The 17,176-nt window shown below is 40.6% G+C and overlaps 2 protein-coding genes across 2 annotated transcripts in view; one reads left to right on the top strand and one right to left on the bottom strand.

Annotated features, from left to right (window-relative positions):
• Positions 1-17,176, top strand: part of LOC132879309 (tripartite motif-containing protein 16-like) — a 279,045-nt gene that overhangs the window by 99,153 nt on the left and 162,716 nt on the right. The gene's annotated exons all lie outside the window — the stretch shown is intronic.
• LOC132879099 (E3 ubiquitin/ISG15 ligase TRIM25-like) lies at positions 1,168-11,366 on the bottom strand. The gene is made up of 6 exons (XM_060913705.1): positions 10,675-11,366; positions 6,852-6,947; positions 6,438-6,671; positions 6,134-6,305; positions 5,875-5,934; positions 1,168-1,724 (listed from the first exon to the last, which is right to left on the bottom strand). Exons 1-6 carry the CDS (start codon positions 11,263-11,265, stop codon positions 1,192-1,194), a joined length of 1,686 nt encoding a protein of 561 aa, XP_060769688.1. The 5' UTR covers positions 11,266-11,366; the 3' UTR covers positions 1,168-1,191.

The raw sequence follows: 17,176 nt of genomic DNA, 5'->3' as shown, positions 1-17,176 counted from the left end.
TAGGAAGACTTTATTTCAACAAGAATGGAATGGTAAAGTTTTAGATGTTACTGATCTAATGGATGAAAATGGACATTTAATGCAATTTAATTCGTTTGTAGAAAAGTTTCATTTAAAATGTGTCTATCGAGAATTTAATCAAATTTGTAGAGCTATTCCACCTCCCTTAAGGTTCACGATAAAAAATACCCTTGAATATTCAAAGGTGTCGGTCAAACTGCCTGAATTGAAGATTGGTGAAGTGGAAATTGGTGAAAGAAAATCTAATAAAGGAATTAGAAATGTTTTAAAATGGAAGCTATTCCCTGATTTAAAAAAAAAAATAGCAAAAGTAAGAATAACTGACGATGGAGGAACGCTAACAAATACACACTGTAGTTATCTTAGACGGCCAATTTCACCCACAGTGAAAGAAATTCAGTTTAAAATACTGAACAATATTTATCCAGCTGCTGAAACTCTCAGGAAAAGGTTGAATTTGCTTCTGTCTGAAAATGAGTTCAGCACAGAAACTCCATCACTGGGGGAAACTTTATTCTCCTGTGCTCTTATCTTTTATTCTGCAAAGCTTTGATTGTAATATTTGAATAAAAATCCCAAACTCACAGATAAACCTGGATTTATAAGGTTCTATCTGTGGGCCAATCATCATCCAGGCTGAATATGGGATGAACACGACATCGGCAGCCTGAACTGATCATGTACTGGATGTTCTAATGGAGTTTAAATATTGTTCAATGTTTTACAATCAAATCTCAGGGTTTAGAAACAACTTCAGATTTGAAAAAGTGAATGTGGATTTTACATCTTAGAACACAAGTAGAAAAATCAAATTCATTCCAAAAGTGATGTTTTATTTTTATATAGTGTGACCTGAACAGGTTTAAAATGTTGTTCTGTTCTGGCTTTATTACTGTTTATTAGTTATTTAATGAGACGCTGCTTAATATGAAACAAACACAACTTTATAATGCGAAGGTCATGAGATCATTTTCTTTTTAAATTTGACGAGTTTCTTGTCTGACAGTTAATTTTTAACATTTCCTTTTTAATTATTTAAAATTATTCATCTGTTTTAATTTAAATATTAAAATGAGTGTTTTTGTGCAGCTGGATTGTGTTCTAGTGAAACAGACGACTGAGCAACAACGTGGCAACGTGCAGGAATTTTACAGAAAACACTACACACTTTTATTCTGGATCACACAATCTCACTGTAGAACTCCAGTAGACCCCAAACCCAGCGTATAGAGTCTGAGTGAATGTGGTGTGGACTCTGTGGAGGAGCTTCATCGTGTCAGAGACGCTGTAGAAGGACAGAGTTCCTGCACTGTGATCCACATACACTCCTATTCTGGAGGCTGATGGAACTCTGAGATCAGTCTTAATGCTGTTGTGATAGAAAGAGAGAGAAGAAGAAGAAGAACACCGCAGTCTCCAGGACTGATTGTTGTATCCAAACACACACTCATTACCCAGTCCTTTCCTGCTGATGTCTTTATATGAGACTGATATTTCCACACCAGCAGCACCGCTCCACTCCACCTCCCAGTAACAGCGTCCACACACACTCTCCTTACACAACACCTGCCTGCAGGAATCAAATCTCTCTGGATGATCAGAGTAACGCTGCTCTCTCTCACTCCATCTCACCGCTCTGTTCTTCTCAGACAGAATGAGGCGACGATGTGCCGTGTTGGGATCCAGAGTCAGATAACAGAAATCTAAAATAAAAGAGAAAAACAAACTGAACAATGTGAACATGAATATCTGCGCTGGGGGCGTGGTCATGAAAACACAGCAGTTCGGTTGCAAGGAAAACTTTTCTCTGTACAACAACCAATCAGAATTCAGATACATTCCGTTGCCAAGTAAAACAGTGTTGCCAGATTGGGTGGGTTTGACGTTAGTTCGGCGGGTTTTTATCAGATGTTTATAAACATTTCGCACGAATGTTTTGTGTGAGAATGCAGCCAGAGACACTTCTACAGCCTTAGAAGGACTTTTTGATGCAGCACATTCTATGTACTATCTCCGTCCACTAGTCTACATCCAATCCAGTGGCGGCTGGTGGGCTTTGAAATAGGCGAAGCTCAGTTTTAGGTCTACGTAATACAATTTTTCAATTATTTGTTATTTGTCATGAGTCAATTTATGTGGGTCTGTCTCAGAAACTGGTCTCTCATTTGGGACATTATAGTCAAAAAATAAATTTTCTAATTTTACTTTTTTTTTTTGCATTTACCTAAAGGCCTCTGCATGCTCTTGCGACAAGGCTTTCGCAGATAGCTTTTCGCAGACAGTTGTAATTTATCATTGAGCGGGGAGTAATAGGCGTGCGTGATGTTATTCACCGGCACAATGCAAGGGGGCGCGAAGTCGCTAGGAGTAGTTGGTGGGTGTGGTTATGGAGTGTTTATCCTCCGGTTACTTATAATGACTAGAACTTTTTTTTTTATAATGACTAGAACTGGAGTCGTATAGATGTACGTACTTCCTCAATCAACCGGTCTTCGTGCTGCTCCATCTTCGCTCTTGTTTTTAAAAATGGCGGTCGTGAAAACAAAAACCGGGAAAATAGGGAAGCGGAAGTGCGTGTACAGCGGATGTAGAGTGGACCAATCAGAGCCCTCTTGTCTGCGAGGCTTCTGCGGTGGTCACAATTTTTGGGAGGTGCGCGCAGAGCATCTGCGAAGGTGGGGGGGCTATGCAGACACTGTCTGCGACGCTATCTGCGAGGACTGGGTTGTCAGCATAAATTGGCCTTTACACTCAATGTTTCTTTTATCATGTTTAATAAGAATAAAGATAGCGTCTCGCTTTATCTGGCCTCTGCTGTGGAATTTTTTTTTTATTACAATTCAAATGTTTTTGTAAAATTTTTTGAAAATATTGAAAAATTTCCTCTTTTTGATTGATTGGGTTAAAAATGCCAAGTTATGATGACAATTGATTATTCACTTAAATATGAATAATACGATACCATTTTGGGTATTTGATATGGCAAAATAGGACACAATGGAAAAATCAAGAACGCACCGGAAAGATGAGAATAACGGAGGTGGTAAAAGAACAGCGACTGTACCGGCTGAAGGTCGCGCGGGTCTCTGCTGTGGCGCGCGAGCAACGGGACATCACTACCGCACCGGACGGAGCGCGAGGCGGGGGCGGGGCAAAATGACTGGCCGTACTTTGCCATTATAGCAGATAGATACCAGCTGTTAGCAGCTAGCACTGCAGATCCCAATAAGGCTCAAGCTAGCCTACAACCACGTTGATTGAACTACAAATGAAATAAACGAGTGAATTCACAAATGATCAAACTGATAGAATGGATGAAAGTTAACGGAGCACAATGAGTAATATTTACATTTATTTACAGAGTAATGTACAGAGACATCAATGAGAAGAAATGTTTATATGAAAAGAAATTCGGACAGCACTTTGGCACACAACTACACTTTCTCGACATCCGCTAGGGACTGACTGATCATGCTTCCGTGTTCCTCGCCGAAGTACAGCGACTGCCCTCCTCATGTCTTTCAAACACCACCTCCAATAATCCTTTATCAGCCCGGCTTCTTGGCCCGCCCATGTCCCGTTTACCCCCAGAGATACCCGGCTTCCCCGGAAGTGACGATTTTGTCGATTTTAACCAATAACAACTAGCCGAAATTGGCTGTTCAGAGCCGTCTCATAGACTGCAACGGATACCCGGCTGCCAGTCCATAGAGCCCATTGAAATAAGAAAGGTTACAGCCTGGCAACAAAGGTGATTCTCGTAGCGAACTGCAAGTTCGTCAGACATCACTCAAATAAGTTACAGGATGACATAGGGATAGTTATGAACGTAAATACAATCTTGGGCATATATTATGTTATGCAAGTTATTGTTTTAATGAGAATTCAACATCGTAGACGCCGCAGTTTGGGGAGAGAATTTTAGGGGAAGTTCGGCTTCCCTTGTTGTCTCTGAGAAATCGCCCCGATCCAATCCAATCCATATTAAACACTTCTGTGACCCAATCAGAGAATGCGGGCATCACACGACACAAAGACCTAGTTTACCCAGCACCCCTTAGGTATTTTAAACAACCAAAATCGAGCATTGGCTTAAATTGATCATTAACAAACATTTATCTCATTAAGTATTATTTAAACAAAATGTCGATGTAACTGTAAGACTAATATGAATGTGTGTAATGTAGTGCAGAAACTGAACTCATAAACTAGTAAATAAGAATGACGCAATCCATTCTCCATTTTCTCTTCTCATGTTACATTCAGCCATGCATCGCAGCCTCACTTTTTTTTTTAACTGAAGTCTATAAAACAGGTACAATCTAACAAATCCACAAAAATCAGGATAACAGATGAAGAAAATACATGGATGTAGACAAAAATAAATTAAGCAGAATAACTAGGCCTATAAAATTAATAAAACAAACAGGATAAAAAGATAAATAAATAAAAAATAAATAACCTCAGCAATGCAGATGTTAGATATGCATCATAGCCTAACACAGCCTACATAATATTATGCGTGTGCGCCACCTACTGGTGCATGTAGGATTCAGAACACAGCAGATGATTGCAGAGTTATAATCTGATTGAACCACACGGAGCCGAGTACCAGACAGCAGATTCTTCACCTCCAGCACTGACGGGCTCATGGTGCTATTTGTTCGATTTACAAATAGTATACTGGACTTTAGCTGCATATTTTTACTTTACAAGATAGGCATCAAGTCTATTTTACATTTTGGTGGGTTTTGAACATATTTTGGGTTGGAAAACGTCAGCAGTATCTGGCAACCCTGAAGTAAAATTGGAATCTGTCCAAGTTCTCGAGCCCTCGTGCTGTTTTACCGTTAGATCAATCACATATCAGCTTAAACTAGCATTCTAAAACTAGTTAAAGATCCCACAGAAGAGAGCGACTCCCCCTGCCAGCCTCATGGAACGCAGTGTTTAAGGCTCCGGATGGGTTTTATTTCCATTTATGAGGGAAAGGAACATACACCCTCCCGACAGTCAGTGCGCTATTCGCTTGGAAAACACATTTGCAAATTGGTAGAATGAGTTCATCATCACATGCAAGATTTGCAGTTAATCAAATGGATTTCATATTATTATTATTATTATTATTATTATTATTATTCATGAATTACTACAGTTCTGAACTTCAAATGTTAAAAGTCTGGCCTTTGGAGAGATGATGGAGACTCTTTTGGTGGAACACAATGGAGCAAAATATTGTGACCCTCTAATGTTGACCTGAAGTTGGCACCACTGGGGGTTGGCATTGGGTTTTTGTCCCCACCAATGTTAATACCAAACCTACGCCCTTGCCTACATGTTATCTCGTTCTAATTGTTGTGACTTTTATCCAAATGACAGCTGGCAATACGTTGTTACTTTGCACTTTTTGTTGATCTGGGTACTAATCTTTGAGAAACTGGATTGGCAGAATGTTGCCTGTGAAGAAAAGAATGTCTTTTTATTACCCTGTGCCAAGTTAATATTCACTTCAGTGCAATTTTTAAGAGCCATAAATTGTATTTTATTTATTGTTTTTGTTGTGAGTGGTTTTGTTTGATTGTTGTTTTATTTCATTAGCTTATTTATTTATATTTATTTTTTACATTCCAATGTTGAATTGAATAAGTTGACTTAATTAAAAAGTTTACTGTTCTATGAAAGGGTGTATTTGCATGATCATTATTATTTTACTAGTGGCATAAAATTGTCTTGAAAAGACGTCAACAATAATATCGTTTATCGCAATAATTTCTGAGACAATATATCGTCCAACAAAATTTGTTATTGTGACAGGCCTAGAAGTGTGTGTGTGTGTGTGTAAGTTAGATGTACATTTCAGAAACTCTTCTCTGCTCTGTGGTTCTGGTTCTGAAATGATCTGAACTGCTGCAGCTGTGGAGAGAAAAATAGAAACATGAAGCTTGTGTAAAAGATGGAAAGAGTTGAAAGTGATCCAGTCAGTTTATTCATTTTAAATCAGTGTTTTAGTTCAAAGTGTCGGGTGAATAAAGTGTCTGCAGAAAAGAAAGCAGGAGCATCGCTAAGAAATAACACATCACTGTGTTTCTCCAGCAGGAACAGCTCCTCTTACCATGTGGAGGGATTTTGTTGAATTCCTCCTCACAGAATTCCTCGACTCTCTTTTTCAGATCTGAGAGAGAATTCCTCACTCCATCAAATGAGAGATGTTGATGGACAGTGACGCTGGATGTGTGAAATTTTGGTCTGTGCCATGGAGGAGAGCGACGTCCAGAAGCTAAAACCTACAGAAAGCAAATGAAATGTAAAACCCACTTGTGATGTCAGACAGGGACATTTATTGTTCCCTTAATGAGAGGTGTTTTAGAGAGTGTGTGAGGAACAGCTGGCTCTGTAGATCAGACAGTGAGTGTTACCTGGAGGAAATGGATGTGATCGTGTGTGTGTGAAAGCTGCTCCAGCTCAGTGACTCTCCTCTGAAGATCAGCAATCTCCTGCTCCAGTTGCTCCAGGAGTCGTTCAGCTCGACTCAGTTCAGCCTTCTCCTGATCTCTGATCAGCTCCGTCACCTCCCAGCGCTTTTTCTCCATGGAGCTGATCAGCTCAGTAAAGATCCTCTCACTGTCCTCCACTGCTGTCTGTGCACTGAGCTGTTAGGACACACACACACACACACACACACACACACACACACACACACACACACACACACACACACACACACGATTTAAAGCTCATCTATCATTCCCTCTCTTACTGGGACTGTAAATGACTCGTTGTCCATGTTGTGTGTGTTTCTAGGAGCAGCTCTGTCTCTGCTCACTGCTCACCTTTATAGTGTTCACAGCCTGTTTCAGCTCCTGCACCTTCTTCTGCTTCTCCTGGATTCTCTGCTGGGATTTCATCTGCTCCTCCTTTAACTCACTCTGAGGACAAATAAAATACATTCAGCTTTTTATACAGTACGAGCGAACTGGTTCCATATTAATGTCAGTTCAAAGTACATTCATGTTTCGCTCTGAAGGTTATGTACTGTGTGTGTGTGTGTGTGTGTGTGTGTGTGTGTGTGTGTGTGAGAGAGAGAGAGACAGAGAGAGAGAGAGAGAGAGAGAGAGAGAGAGAAATGTTCACTAACTGATCTGGGCTGGGTTTCCCGAAAGCCTCTTAAGGCCAAGAGAGTTTTAAATGACCTCTTAAGATCCATCATCAAGCTAACGTGGTTTTCCCAAACAACATCGTAGCACAAGTCGTCCTTTAGTTTGCTCGGAATTTACGAGAGACCCGGAGCACTCGTTCAAAACAAAGAGCGACTCGCTCGCTGCCGAATCCACAGAATGCGCATGCGGCTCTGAGGGACTCTCACAGTCAGCGGGGGAAACTGGGGTTGAATCTGCTGGTGGTGTTCAATTAGTTTTCTTCTACATTGCAAATACATCGAGTTAATTATCAGAGGTGGACAGTAACGAAGTACATTTACTTGAGTTCTGTACTGAAGTACACTTTTTGAGTATCTGTACTTTACTTGAGTATTTTTTTTTTTGGAAACTTATGACTTTAACTTCACTCCATTTGAAAGACAAATATCGTACTTTTTACTCCACTACATTTCTATCAACGTCCTCGTTACTCGTTACTATGAAGCAGCTTTGAAAGTGGATGTTTTTTTCTTTTCTTTTCTAAAACGTGATTGGTTTTTCCGCAGGTGACACTGAGACAGTCTATCAGTAATCACTAGGGTCACGTCACGTCCATAGACTGGATAAAATCAAGATCAATGATTTCTCCGCAGCATTATTTAACACGATCAGTTGATGGCAGAATGGAAGGAGGCGGTTCTTCTGGGGAATGCACACACCCACGGTTCTATAGCTAGAACCCATGGTTCAGTTTTCTGAAAGGAATAAAGAGTCGTTTCATTTTAAATGTTTGCTTTGTTTGCCTAAAATGGAGCACATCACAGCCTACAAAAACTCACCATCCGACCTGTGGAAGCATATTGAGGGATATAAACGTTTTATTCCAAGAGAAAGCTTGCAGTGAAGTTGTCTGTGCTTTAGAGCTCGCGATAACGTTGCAATCGCTACACAGTCTGATTAGTCAAATGACTTTCTATGGATTTGCCAAGTTGCCATCGCCTTGTCCACGGCTAATATTTACACATAGCTAGTTAACTTGGACACTGTTAGTTAGCATGTAAAAACGGAATTACACGAACATGAATAGCGTTCACTTTTCTGAAGTCCTTTCAGAAATCTCATCTCATCTCATTATCTCTAGCCGCTTTATCCTTCTACAGGGTCGCAGGCAAGCTGGAGCCTATCCCTGCTGACTACGGGCGAAAGGCGGGGTACACCCTGGACAAGTCGCCAGGTCATCACAGGGCTGACACATAGACACAGACAACCATTCACATTCACACCTATGGTCAATTTAGAGTCACCAGTTAACCTAACCTGCATGTCTTTGGACTGTGGGGGAAACCGGAGCACCCGGAGGAAACCCACGCGGACATGGGGAGAACATGCAAACTCCGCACAGAAAGGCCCTCGCCGGCCACGGGGCTCGAACCCGGACCTTCTTGCTGTGAGGCGACAGCGCTAACCACTACACCACCGTGCCGCCCCTTTCAGAAATGTTTTATCATAATCTTGCCAATTAAACAAAAAAGTAGAAATCTTTATTTTCTCGTAATATTAGCTGCCCAATATGATTTCGAGTTTGAAAAGAGTTTGCTAGCATGTCAGGTGGAGCTTCACTGACATGATTCCACAGGCAGATTCATATGTGCATGAATACATACACTTAACAAACTGCTGGAATTTTTTGTTTTGATGTCAGATGATGGTGTTGCACCTTTTTTTTGTTGTCTTGCTTAAAGCAGAGTTGCTGTTGGGCCGTTATTAAGCTCGAGGTGCGGATCTGGGTTTTAATCAGGTTGGATTGGCCTTTTTATTTTCTGAGCAAGCTGCATTTACAGCTGTTCCACTGTCTTCCTGATTAACACACACATACATGTGTGCACACACTGCCAGAGCTGGGTCAGAACACTACCATGCTGCTTTGTGGCGGTGGGGAGGAGGGTTACAATAAAAAAATGAAAATGACAATGGGTCTTTTTCAGTTCAGTTGTGTTTCATTTTGTAACATTCTACCAGGCGTTTATTCTACAGGTTCTACAAGTTAGTCAGTAAATCCAGTCAGGTGTTTCAGAGGCATTAGGTTTTGTAAGCGTTGTGGTTATAATACAACAATGCATTGACAGAAAATGTATTTTTAATACTTAAGGATTTTTAAAAGCAAATACTGCAGTACTTTAACTGAAGTAAAAATTTGACTGTCCATCTTTCACTTGTATCGGAGTAACATTTGCCCAGTGGGATCTGTACTTTGACTTAAGCAATGAAGTTGGGTTCTTTGTCCAGCTCTGTTAATTATGAAATAAATATACACAAAACACGATGAATATATTTCAGTATGTTATGGAATTACGTATGGATATCAGAATGTCACATTTATATCACTATATTTTAATCAAATTTAGCTCCATTAGGCGAGTGATTAACTAATTTAGTGTTATAAATGAGACACATTTCTGCACCTCTAATGGGGTGTGTGTGTGTGTGAGAGAGAGAGAGAGAGAGAGAGAGAGAGAGGTTTTGATGTGTGTGTAGTGTGTACCTAAGAAGGTTGAATTGACCTCCTTCCATATCAGGTTGACTCTATATATTAAACCTCCTTCGGTACACACTACACACAGATCAAAACCCCTCTCTCTCTCTCTGTGCACTTATAAGGGAGAACATGGCCCACTCTGCACTGTGGAGAACAGCTGAAATAATCCTGACTGCATGATCGGGGGGTAACAGTGAAATGAGCGAGCATGGGGAACACATTTACCTCATTATTTAGCTTATTATTTGTTCATTCTTTCATGTGAACGTTTGTTCATTTCATTAAAAACACGCTTGGAATAAAAAAAATTGCCAAAAACATAAAATAGTTCATCTCATCTCATTATCTCTAGCCGCTTTATCCTTCTACAGGGTCGCAGGCAAGCTGGAGCCTATCCCAGCTGACTATGGGCGAAAGGCGGGGTACACCCTGGACAAGTCGCCAGGTCATCACAGGGCTGACAACTATATATTATCTTATTTTAAACACTTTATATTTCATTAGATTTTGGTTAAAAATGAGCACCATGTGACCTTATCGACTGGATTTAGCAGCTACTAATGCCTTCAACAACGACAGTACGATTGCCTTTAGCAGCTACTAATGCCTATATCAGGGACGCGAACTGCAAAGACGCTCTTCATCCTGTTGCTCTTTAGACTCCTTCTTATGAGTGAGTTCCGGAAAACCACACACAGAGACAACGTTCGTTCCTTAAGAGTCTCTCAACTCTCTCTTTAGGTCTAAAGGGCAACGTTATCAGGAAACCCACCCCGAACCAGATTACAACCATCACTGAAGATAAATTTAACACTCTGTTCACCAGAACACAGACAATTTTAATCAGCTTTTACAGAATCCTTCTGATTGAGACACACATTGAAATTAAAGTTCAAATCATATCACTGACTAAAGCGCCTGTTTCTAGATGGGAAACTATAATTAAGATTATTTAATTCTGGAAAGATTTCTAGTTCTCACCTGTTTCTCAGCTCTTTCTGCTGCAACTGAAACAGCGTCATGGTCTTTATGTTTCTCCAACATACACAAATAACAGATGCAGGTTTGATCAGTACGACAGTAGATCTCAATCAGCTTGTTATGTTCAGAGCAGATCTTCTCTTGGAGTTTTGCTGAGGCTTCAATTAATGTGTGTTTTTTCAAAGCAGGAACTTCAAGATGAGGTTTCAGATGAGTTTCACAATAAGAAGCCAAACACATCAGACAGGACTTGACGGCTTTGTGTTTTCTCCCGGTGCAGAAATCACACTCCACATCTCCAGGTCCAGCGTAACAGTGAGCAGGAGAAGCAGCTTGGACTTCAGTCTTCTTCAGTTTCTCCACCACTTCATCCAGCATGTTGTTTCTGCGTAGAACAGGCCTTGTCGTGAAAGTGTCTCTGCACTGAGGACAGCTGTAGACGCCCTTCTGATCCTCCTGATCCCAGCAGCCATTAATACACACCTTACAGAAACTGTGACCACAGGAGATAGTCACCGGATCCTTCAGGAGATCCAGACACACTGGACACATGAACTGGTCCTGAGCTACTGAAATACTGGCCTCGGCCATTTTCCTGAACTCACAACGAGAGAGAGAGAGAACAGTTTGTTTTCTCTGAAATGAGGAGTTACTTCCTGGTTCTGTGTGTGAAAGAGCAATAGAGGAAGAGGAGGAGCACAAACACAGAGAGATCATGAACACTCCTCTATTAACCATTTCATCTCCCTTCAGTGCAGAAATATAACCCATGTAGCCGCACTGATTAGGATTAATTTCATGAAATACTCACAGAATGGATCTTAATTTTCTGGACTTTTCCACCTACTGACACCTCAAGCACAACTTTCAGCCTTGTTGATAAATTACAATTGTTTCACTTGAACAGCTTTTTCCTCGTGACATCTTTAAACTGATCTTCATCCCTAAAGGATGTTGGAGCCATTTTAAAAGTGAGGAGGACGCAGCTGTCAGGAAGGAAAACCGTATTTTATTGATTTTGCATTGTTTATTGCTAATAGAAATCACAAAAGTGGATCTTTATAAAACATAATCTCCATTTCACTCAGTATGAGCGCTCCAGCCTTCACGAGTGCCTGAACCCTTCATGACGTGCTGTTAATGGAAACTAATCCACTTTGTGTTGGGTCACATCCCACCACCTCATCGCAGATTAGTTTCCTGGAGCAGCATGCCTCATCCTGTTTTATTCCTCACATCGTTTTATCAAGAACATTATTCTGGGTCGATGAAGAATTCTTTCTCATGAACAGATTGTTGAGATGGAAATGAAGTTGGTAGATGAATATGTTTGAGATCAGAGATCCTGAGTCGCCTCAATCAGTCATTAGATGTGTCTTTGAGAAGTAGGAGAACACTGGAGAACCAGGAGGAAACCCACACTGACACGGGTCATTTTACCTTTGGGTCATTTTAACATTGTTAACAGACTGAAATGAATCTCCTGAAAGGCAGAAGAAAGAAATCTGCTAGTAGTGTTAACACAAGACTTTATCTAATCCCAGTCAGTGCAGGGTTCAAACCCCATCCACCAGAAATATCATTAAAATCAAAGGGAAAGGCAAAGACAAAGCGAGATCATCAACAGGAGATCTATCCAGAATAAACACGGCTCACAACTGAGGAAATTTACTAACTTGAGCTTCTTTTAGGGACGCTCCCACTCCAAGTGATTTGGCGTCCTATAAGGATTGGAACTACTAGTTCACATATTGTGACCAAGCACACACACATTAAATACAAGTTTGTTTTTTTTCAAAATTAATTATATTTCTTTTCAATAATAAACTTATGTCATTATAAAATTCTTTATGTAAAAGTTTTTAATTTTAATATCTAATTGTTTATTTCTCATTTTTTGAATCATTTTATCATGAAAGTTTGGATATTTGATACAATCTAGAAGCAGGTGTTTGACATTCTTTTACACCACAAGTTGGACACTGATTGGAGGTTATTTAAAAAAAAAGAAATTGTGTATCATTCAGTAGATATTTTCCAAATCTCAGTCTTGTAATTCTCCTGTGTTTGTTTCTGTCAGAATATGTGGTATGTGTTGCAATATTTGGTTCAAGTTGGTCGAAGAATCTACCAGTTTGGCAATTTTCCCATCCATCTTGCCATATTGGAAAAATAGCATCTTTGATATGTTTTGTAATATCAGAAGTGGTAAAAGGGTAATGAATGTCATAATAGGTTTTATTTACTGATATTTTGGCCAACAACCTTACCACCCATAAGATAAAACTTGTACATAAGATATCGGAAAGCTAATAATTCTGTCATTATCTTCCTTTTGAATTTTTTGTAAGGCAGACAAGGAATATCAGAAAATATCACACTTTGAAAGCGAGGTTTATCAATAAGAAGTTCCAAAGCATTTGTAATTGAACTCAGCTCTAAAAATAGTACCATTTGAGATTTTATAATCTTTTTGAATATTTTGACTTGGAATTACAATGCCAGATGCAGAATCAAAATCTTTTTTTGAACAATCAGTAAATATATCTAATTGTTGATTGTATTTGAGTTGAATGTGTTCTAATGCCGATTGTAACATGCAGCAACTACTATCCTCTTGTTTAGAGATTTTAGCAACTAAATCCAAGTCAACTTTTGGAGATTGGGATTCCCAGAATGGAAAAGGATCAACCAAAGGATTACAAGCTGGAACCGGAAGACTATTAACCAAATGAACAACTTTAGAAAATATAGGACAAAGGGTCACAATTTTGTTCTGCCAAAAAAACTTTTTTTTTTGTTGGATGATCTTCAAAAGATCTATATTTAATTGCACTTTGAGTTTGTTTGAATTCTCTTCTTAGGTCCAAAGGTATAATCGAGCAGTCTATCTCCAAAACAGAGATAGGAGTACATTGAAGAGCACCAGTGCAGATTCTAAGGCATTGATTTTGAATAACATCTAATTCTCTTTTCCTAGAAATACATGCATTATCATAAACTTCCCAACCATAATCAAGACATGATAAAATTAAAGATTTATAGAGAATGATCATTGTTTCTTTGTCAATACCCCACTTGAGATTTACTAACACTCCTGAAGGTTTCACACTTCCTGTCTGCTTCTTCTTCTTTCTTGTGTTGAAAGGCAGCCAGCATCCTTATTATTGCATTGCTGCCACCTTCTGGATCAATTCCTTGCACCATTATAAAGTGTCTTGCAAAAGTATTCATCCCCCTCGGTGTTTGTCCTGTTTTGTCGCATTACAAGCTGGAATTAAAATGGATTTGGGGGGTTAGAACCATTTGATTTACACAACATGACAACCACTTTAAAGGTGAAAATTATTGTTTTATTGTGCCACAAACAATAATTAAGGTGAAAAAACAGAAATCTGGAGTGTGAATAGGTATTCACCCCCCCCCAAATTCAATACTTGTAGAGCCACCTTTTGCTGCAATTACAGCTGCAAGTCTCTTGGGGTATGTCCCTGCTAGCTTAGCACATCTAGCCACTGGGATTTTTGCCCATTCATCAAGGCAAAACTGCTCCAACTCCTTCAAATTAAATGGGTTGTGTTGGTGTACAGCAATCTTCAAGTTATGCCACAGATTCTCAATTGGTTTGAGGTCTGGGCTTTGTTCAAGCCATTCCAAGACATTTAAATGTTTCTGTGGCAGTGGGGGCATGATCAAGCGCCGGTCTGTGACAAGAGGGCGGAGTCACTACACCTGAGAGCAATTAACCTGTTTGTGTGTCTTCCCAGTGACCGCGCCCTACTTAAGGAGGGAGAGCGAGAGCAGAGGAGCTCACCCCTGAACAAGACGCCAGCTGTGTGTGTGTGTCTATTTATGTGAAAGATTGTTAGACTGAAAAGTGTGGCAATAAACGCTATTTTGAACCTGATCTCTGTCCTGCTGTCCTCTGTGCTCCACCCACCAATACTGAACCGCTACAGTTTCCCTTTAAACCACTCCAGTGTAGCTTTCGCAGAATGTTTAGGATCATTGTCCTGCTGGAACGTGAACCTTCATCTCAGTCTCAAACCTCTGGCTGACTCAAACAGGTTTTCCTCCAGAATTGCCCTGTATTTAGTACAATCCATCTTTCCTTCAGTCCTGACCAGCTTTCCTGTCCATGCAGGTGAAAAATATCCCCACAGCATGATCCTGCCACCACCATGCTTCATTGTAGGAATGGTCTTCTCAGGATGTTGGGTTTGCACCACACTTGGCATTTCCTATGATGGCCAAAAAGACCAATTTTAGTCTCATCTGACCAGAGAATCTTCTTCCATTTGGATTAGTGGATTAGTAGAGGGAGATGAGTTTAGAGTGGAGTGCTCCCACCTGAATGTGAACGGGAGCGATGAGTGGTGACGAGACCATCAACTATTAGTCCTGCATCAATGGTCCTGATGCTGAGTGGACTTTGCAGAGGGGTTGTGGGCAGATCAAACTTAGGGATGATCTTGCTGGTGATGAAGTTCCCCTCTCCCCTGAGTCGACAAAAGCAGAGAGAACGTGTGTGGAGGATACCAATTTTAACAACACAGGTACTTTAAATGACTGGGCATTAAATCTTCTCACCAGACTCATCGCATGAGCTGGGCTCTCAACTGGGCTGGTGCGAGATGGACGGATGGGACACTGGTAGATATGGTGCTTGGAACTCCCACAGTAGAAGCAAAGACCCTCTTTCCTCCTTCTTTCATGTTCAGAATGTTTCAGACAGGTGTGAGAAACCTCCATAGATGTGGTTTCCTCAGAGGGTTGGACTGGTTTGGAGTTCTCCTTGAGCGAGGGCCAGTTGGCCAGCAAATGATCCAATCATATTGCTAGGTCAATGAGGGAGTCCAGCATGAACTGCTCATCTCTACACGCCAGCTCACTGAGAATTTCTGGAGGAAGACCTTGTCAAAACATCGCTTTCAGAGCCAGATCATTCCATGCGCTGGCTGCTGCTAGCATTCTGAACTCTAGGGCATATTCAGTGACTCCTCTGGAACCCTGTGAGATAGTGAGCAGACTTTTGCCAACATCAATTCCCTCTGGTTCATGGGCAGACACTCCTTTGAACAACTTGAGGAAACGTTCATTAGAAGTATTGTGCTCACCGCCATTTTTCCAGACAGCGCTTGCCCATTGTAGCTCTTTGCCAGTGAGAAATAACAGAAATTTAGCGATCTTGTGTTCATCAGAGAGGTTAGGCATGTTAGAGAAGTACATGGAGCAATGAAGTAAGAATCCCTTACTAGTGAGAGCATTCCTGGCATATTTCTCCAGAATGAGCAATTGTAATGTTGGACTAGGAGAAGCTTCAGGACATGTTAGGAGGGCCTGCAACATCACAACTGCAAGCTGCACCATCCGGGTGTTAACGTCTGGAAGCCTCTGTTGATGTTCTCCTAAAAGACGTCCCTAAGCATTCAATGCAGTTTGCTTCGCCTCCTCTGCTGCATCCATACTAGGTGAAGTATCCTGTCAGAGTGCAGGCACTTACAGATGTATGTGCAGGGAAGAGTGAGGAGCAAACTTGTAACAAAGCCAAATCGCAAAACAGGAAGTGTGGTCAAAAGGCAGGCAAGGGTCAGTCGATAGGCAAACAAGGGCAATGTAGAAGAAACAAGGAACATAAATAGAGATAGTGAGGGTCAGAAATACTAGAGTCAGGCAGATATAGAAAGGCTTGGTATGGACTGGAAAACACATGATACTTCACATTGAAGGTGTGTGAGATAGAGGCTTAAGTAGTGTGGCTGATGAGTTGTGAATGAACAACAGCTGATTTCAATAAGCTGGTGACAGAGGGTGCTGTGTTCTTTGGGAGTTGTAGTTCTGAGTGGCCATGTTTGTAGTTTGGCTCGCGCTGTCATTCTCAATGCCTTTACTGACAGTGAGATTATAAATTTTGAGTTGATAATATTTATGGCAGGTAAAGTGTTAAAGTTCACTCAGGTTCTCTCTGTTGTGTGGATTCTAAGTTGTAAAATGGGCGTTGGTTGAGTCAATGTTCACTCATCTGATCTGACTACAAGGAACACTGAGTAGCCTAACAATACGTTTACTCAACATGTGACTCATAATATAAAGTTCACTTTCACTCTTCCAGTCTTGAATCACAATTTAAATCTTCTGACTGACCAAACTTGTTAAATTTCGATGAGAAAAATAATGAGGACGAGTTTCCACCTGTTTCTCAGCTCATTCTGTTGCAACTGAAATACATTTATCCAACATGCACAAGGAGAAATACACGAGCAAATTCTCATGGAAGAGTAAAGCCCAAAGAGAATCTTTAATTTTGTTGAGACTTCAACTGCTGTATGCTTTTGCAAACCAGGTTCAATCCAGTGCAGCTGGAATGAAGATCTTGAACACCTCCAAGCTGCTTTAGACACCGTCATTCCTACAAGTACCTCGGGCTGTGGCTGGACAGCAAGCTGGACTGGACTTACAACACCAACCACCTGTACAGGAAGGTACAGAGCAGGCTGTACTT

Source organism: Neoarius graeffei, chromosome 2 (genome assembly GCF_027579695.1).
Source record: "Neoarius graeffei isolate fNeoGra1 chromosome 2, fNeoGra1.pri, whole genome shotgun sequence".
Lineage (NCBI taxonomy): Eukaryota > Metazoa > Chordata > Actinopteri > Siluriformes > Ariidae > Neoarius > Neoarius graeffei.
This window is presented reverse-complemented; position numbering and strand designations above follow the sequence as displayed.

What these genes read in the sequence shown, in the direction of transcription:
- LOC132879099 (XM_060913705.1), bottom strand. Translation starts at nt 11,265, where the DNA reads ATGGCCGAGGCCAGTATTTCAGTAGCTCAGGACCAGTTCATGTGTCCA. An exon ending in CAGAAAGAGCTGAGAAACAG is followed by an intron (nt 6,948 to 10,674) that starts GTGAGAACTAGA and finishes ATTTGTCCTCAG; the next exon opens with AGTGAGTTAAAGGAGGAGCA. An exon ending in ATCACATCCATTTCCTCCAG is followed by an intron (nt 6,306 to 6,437) that starts GTAACACTCACT and finishes TGCTTTCTGTAG; the next exon opens with GTTTTAGCTTCTGGACGTCG.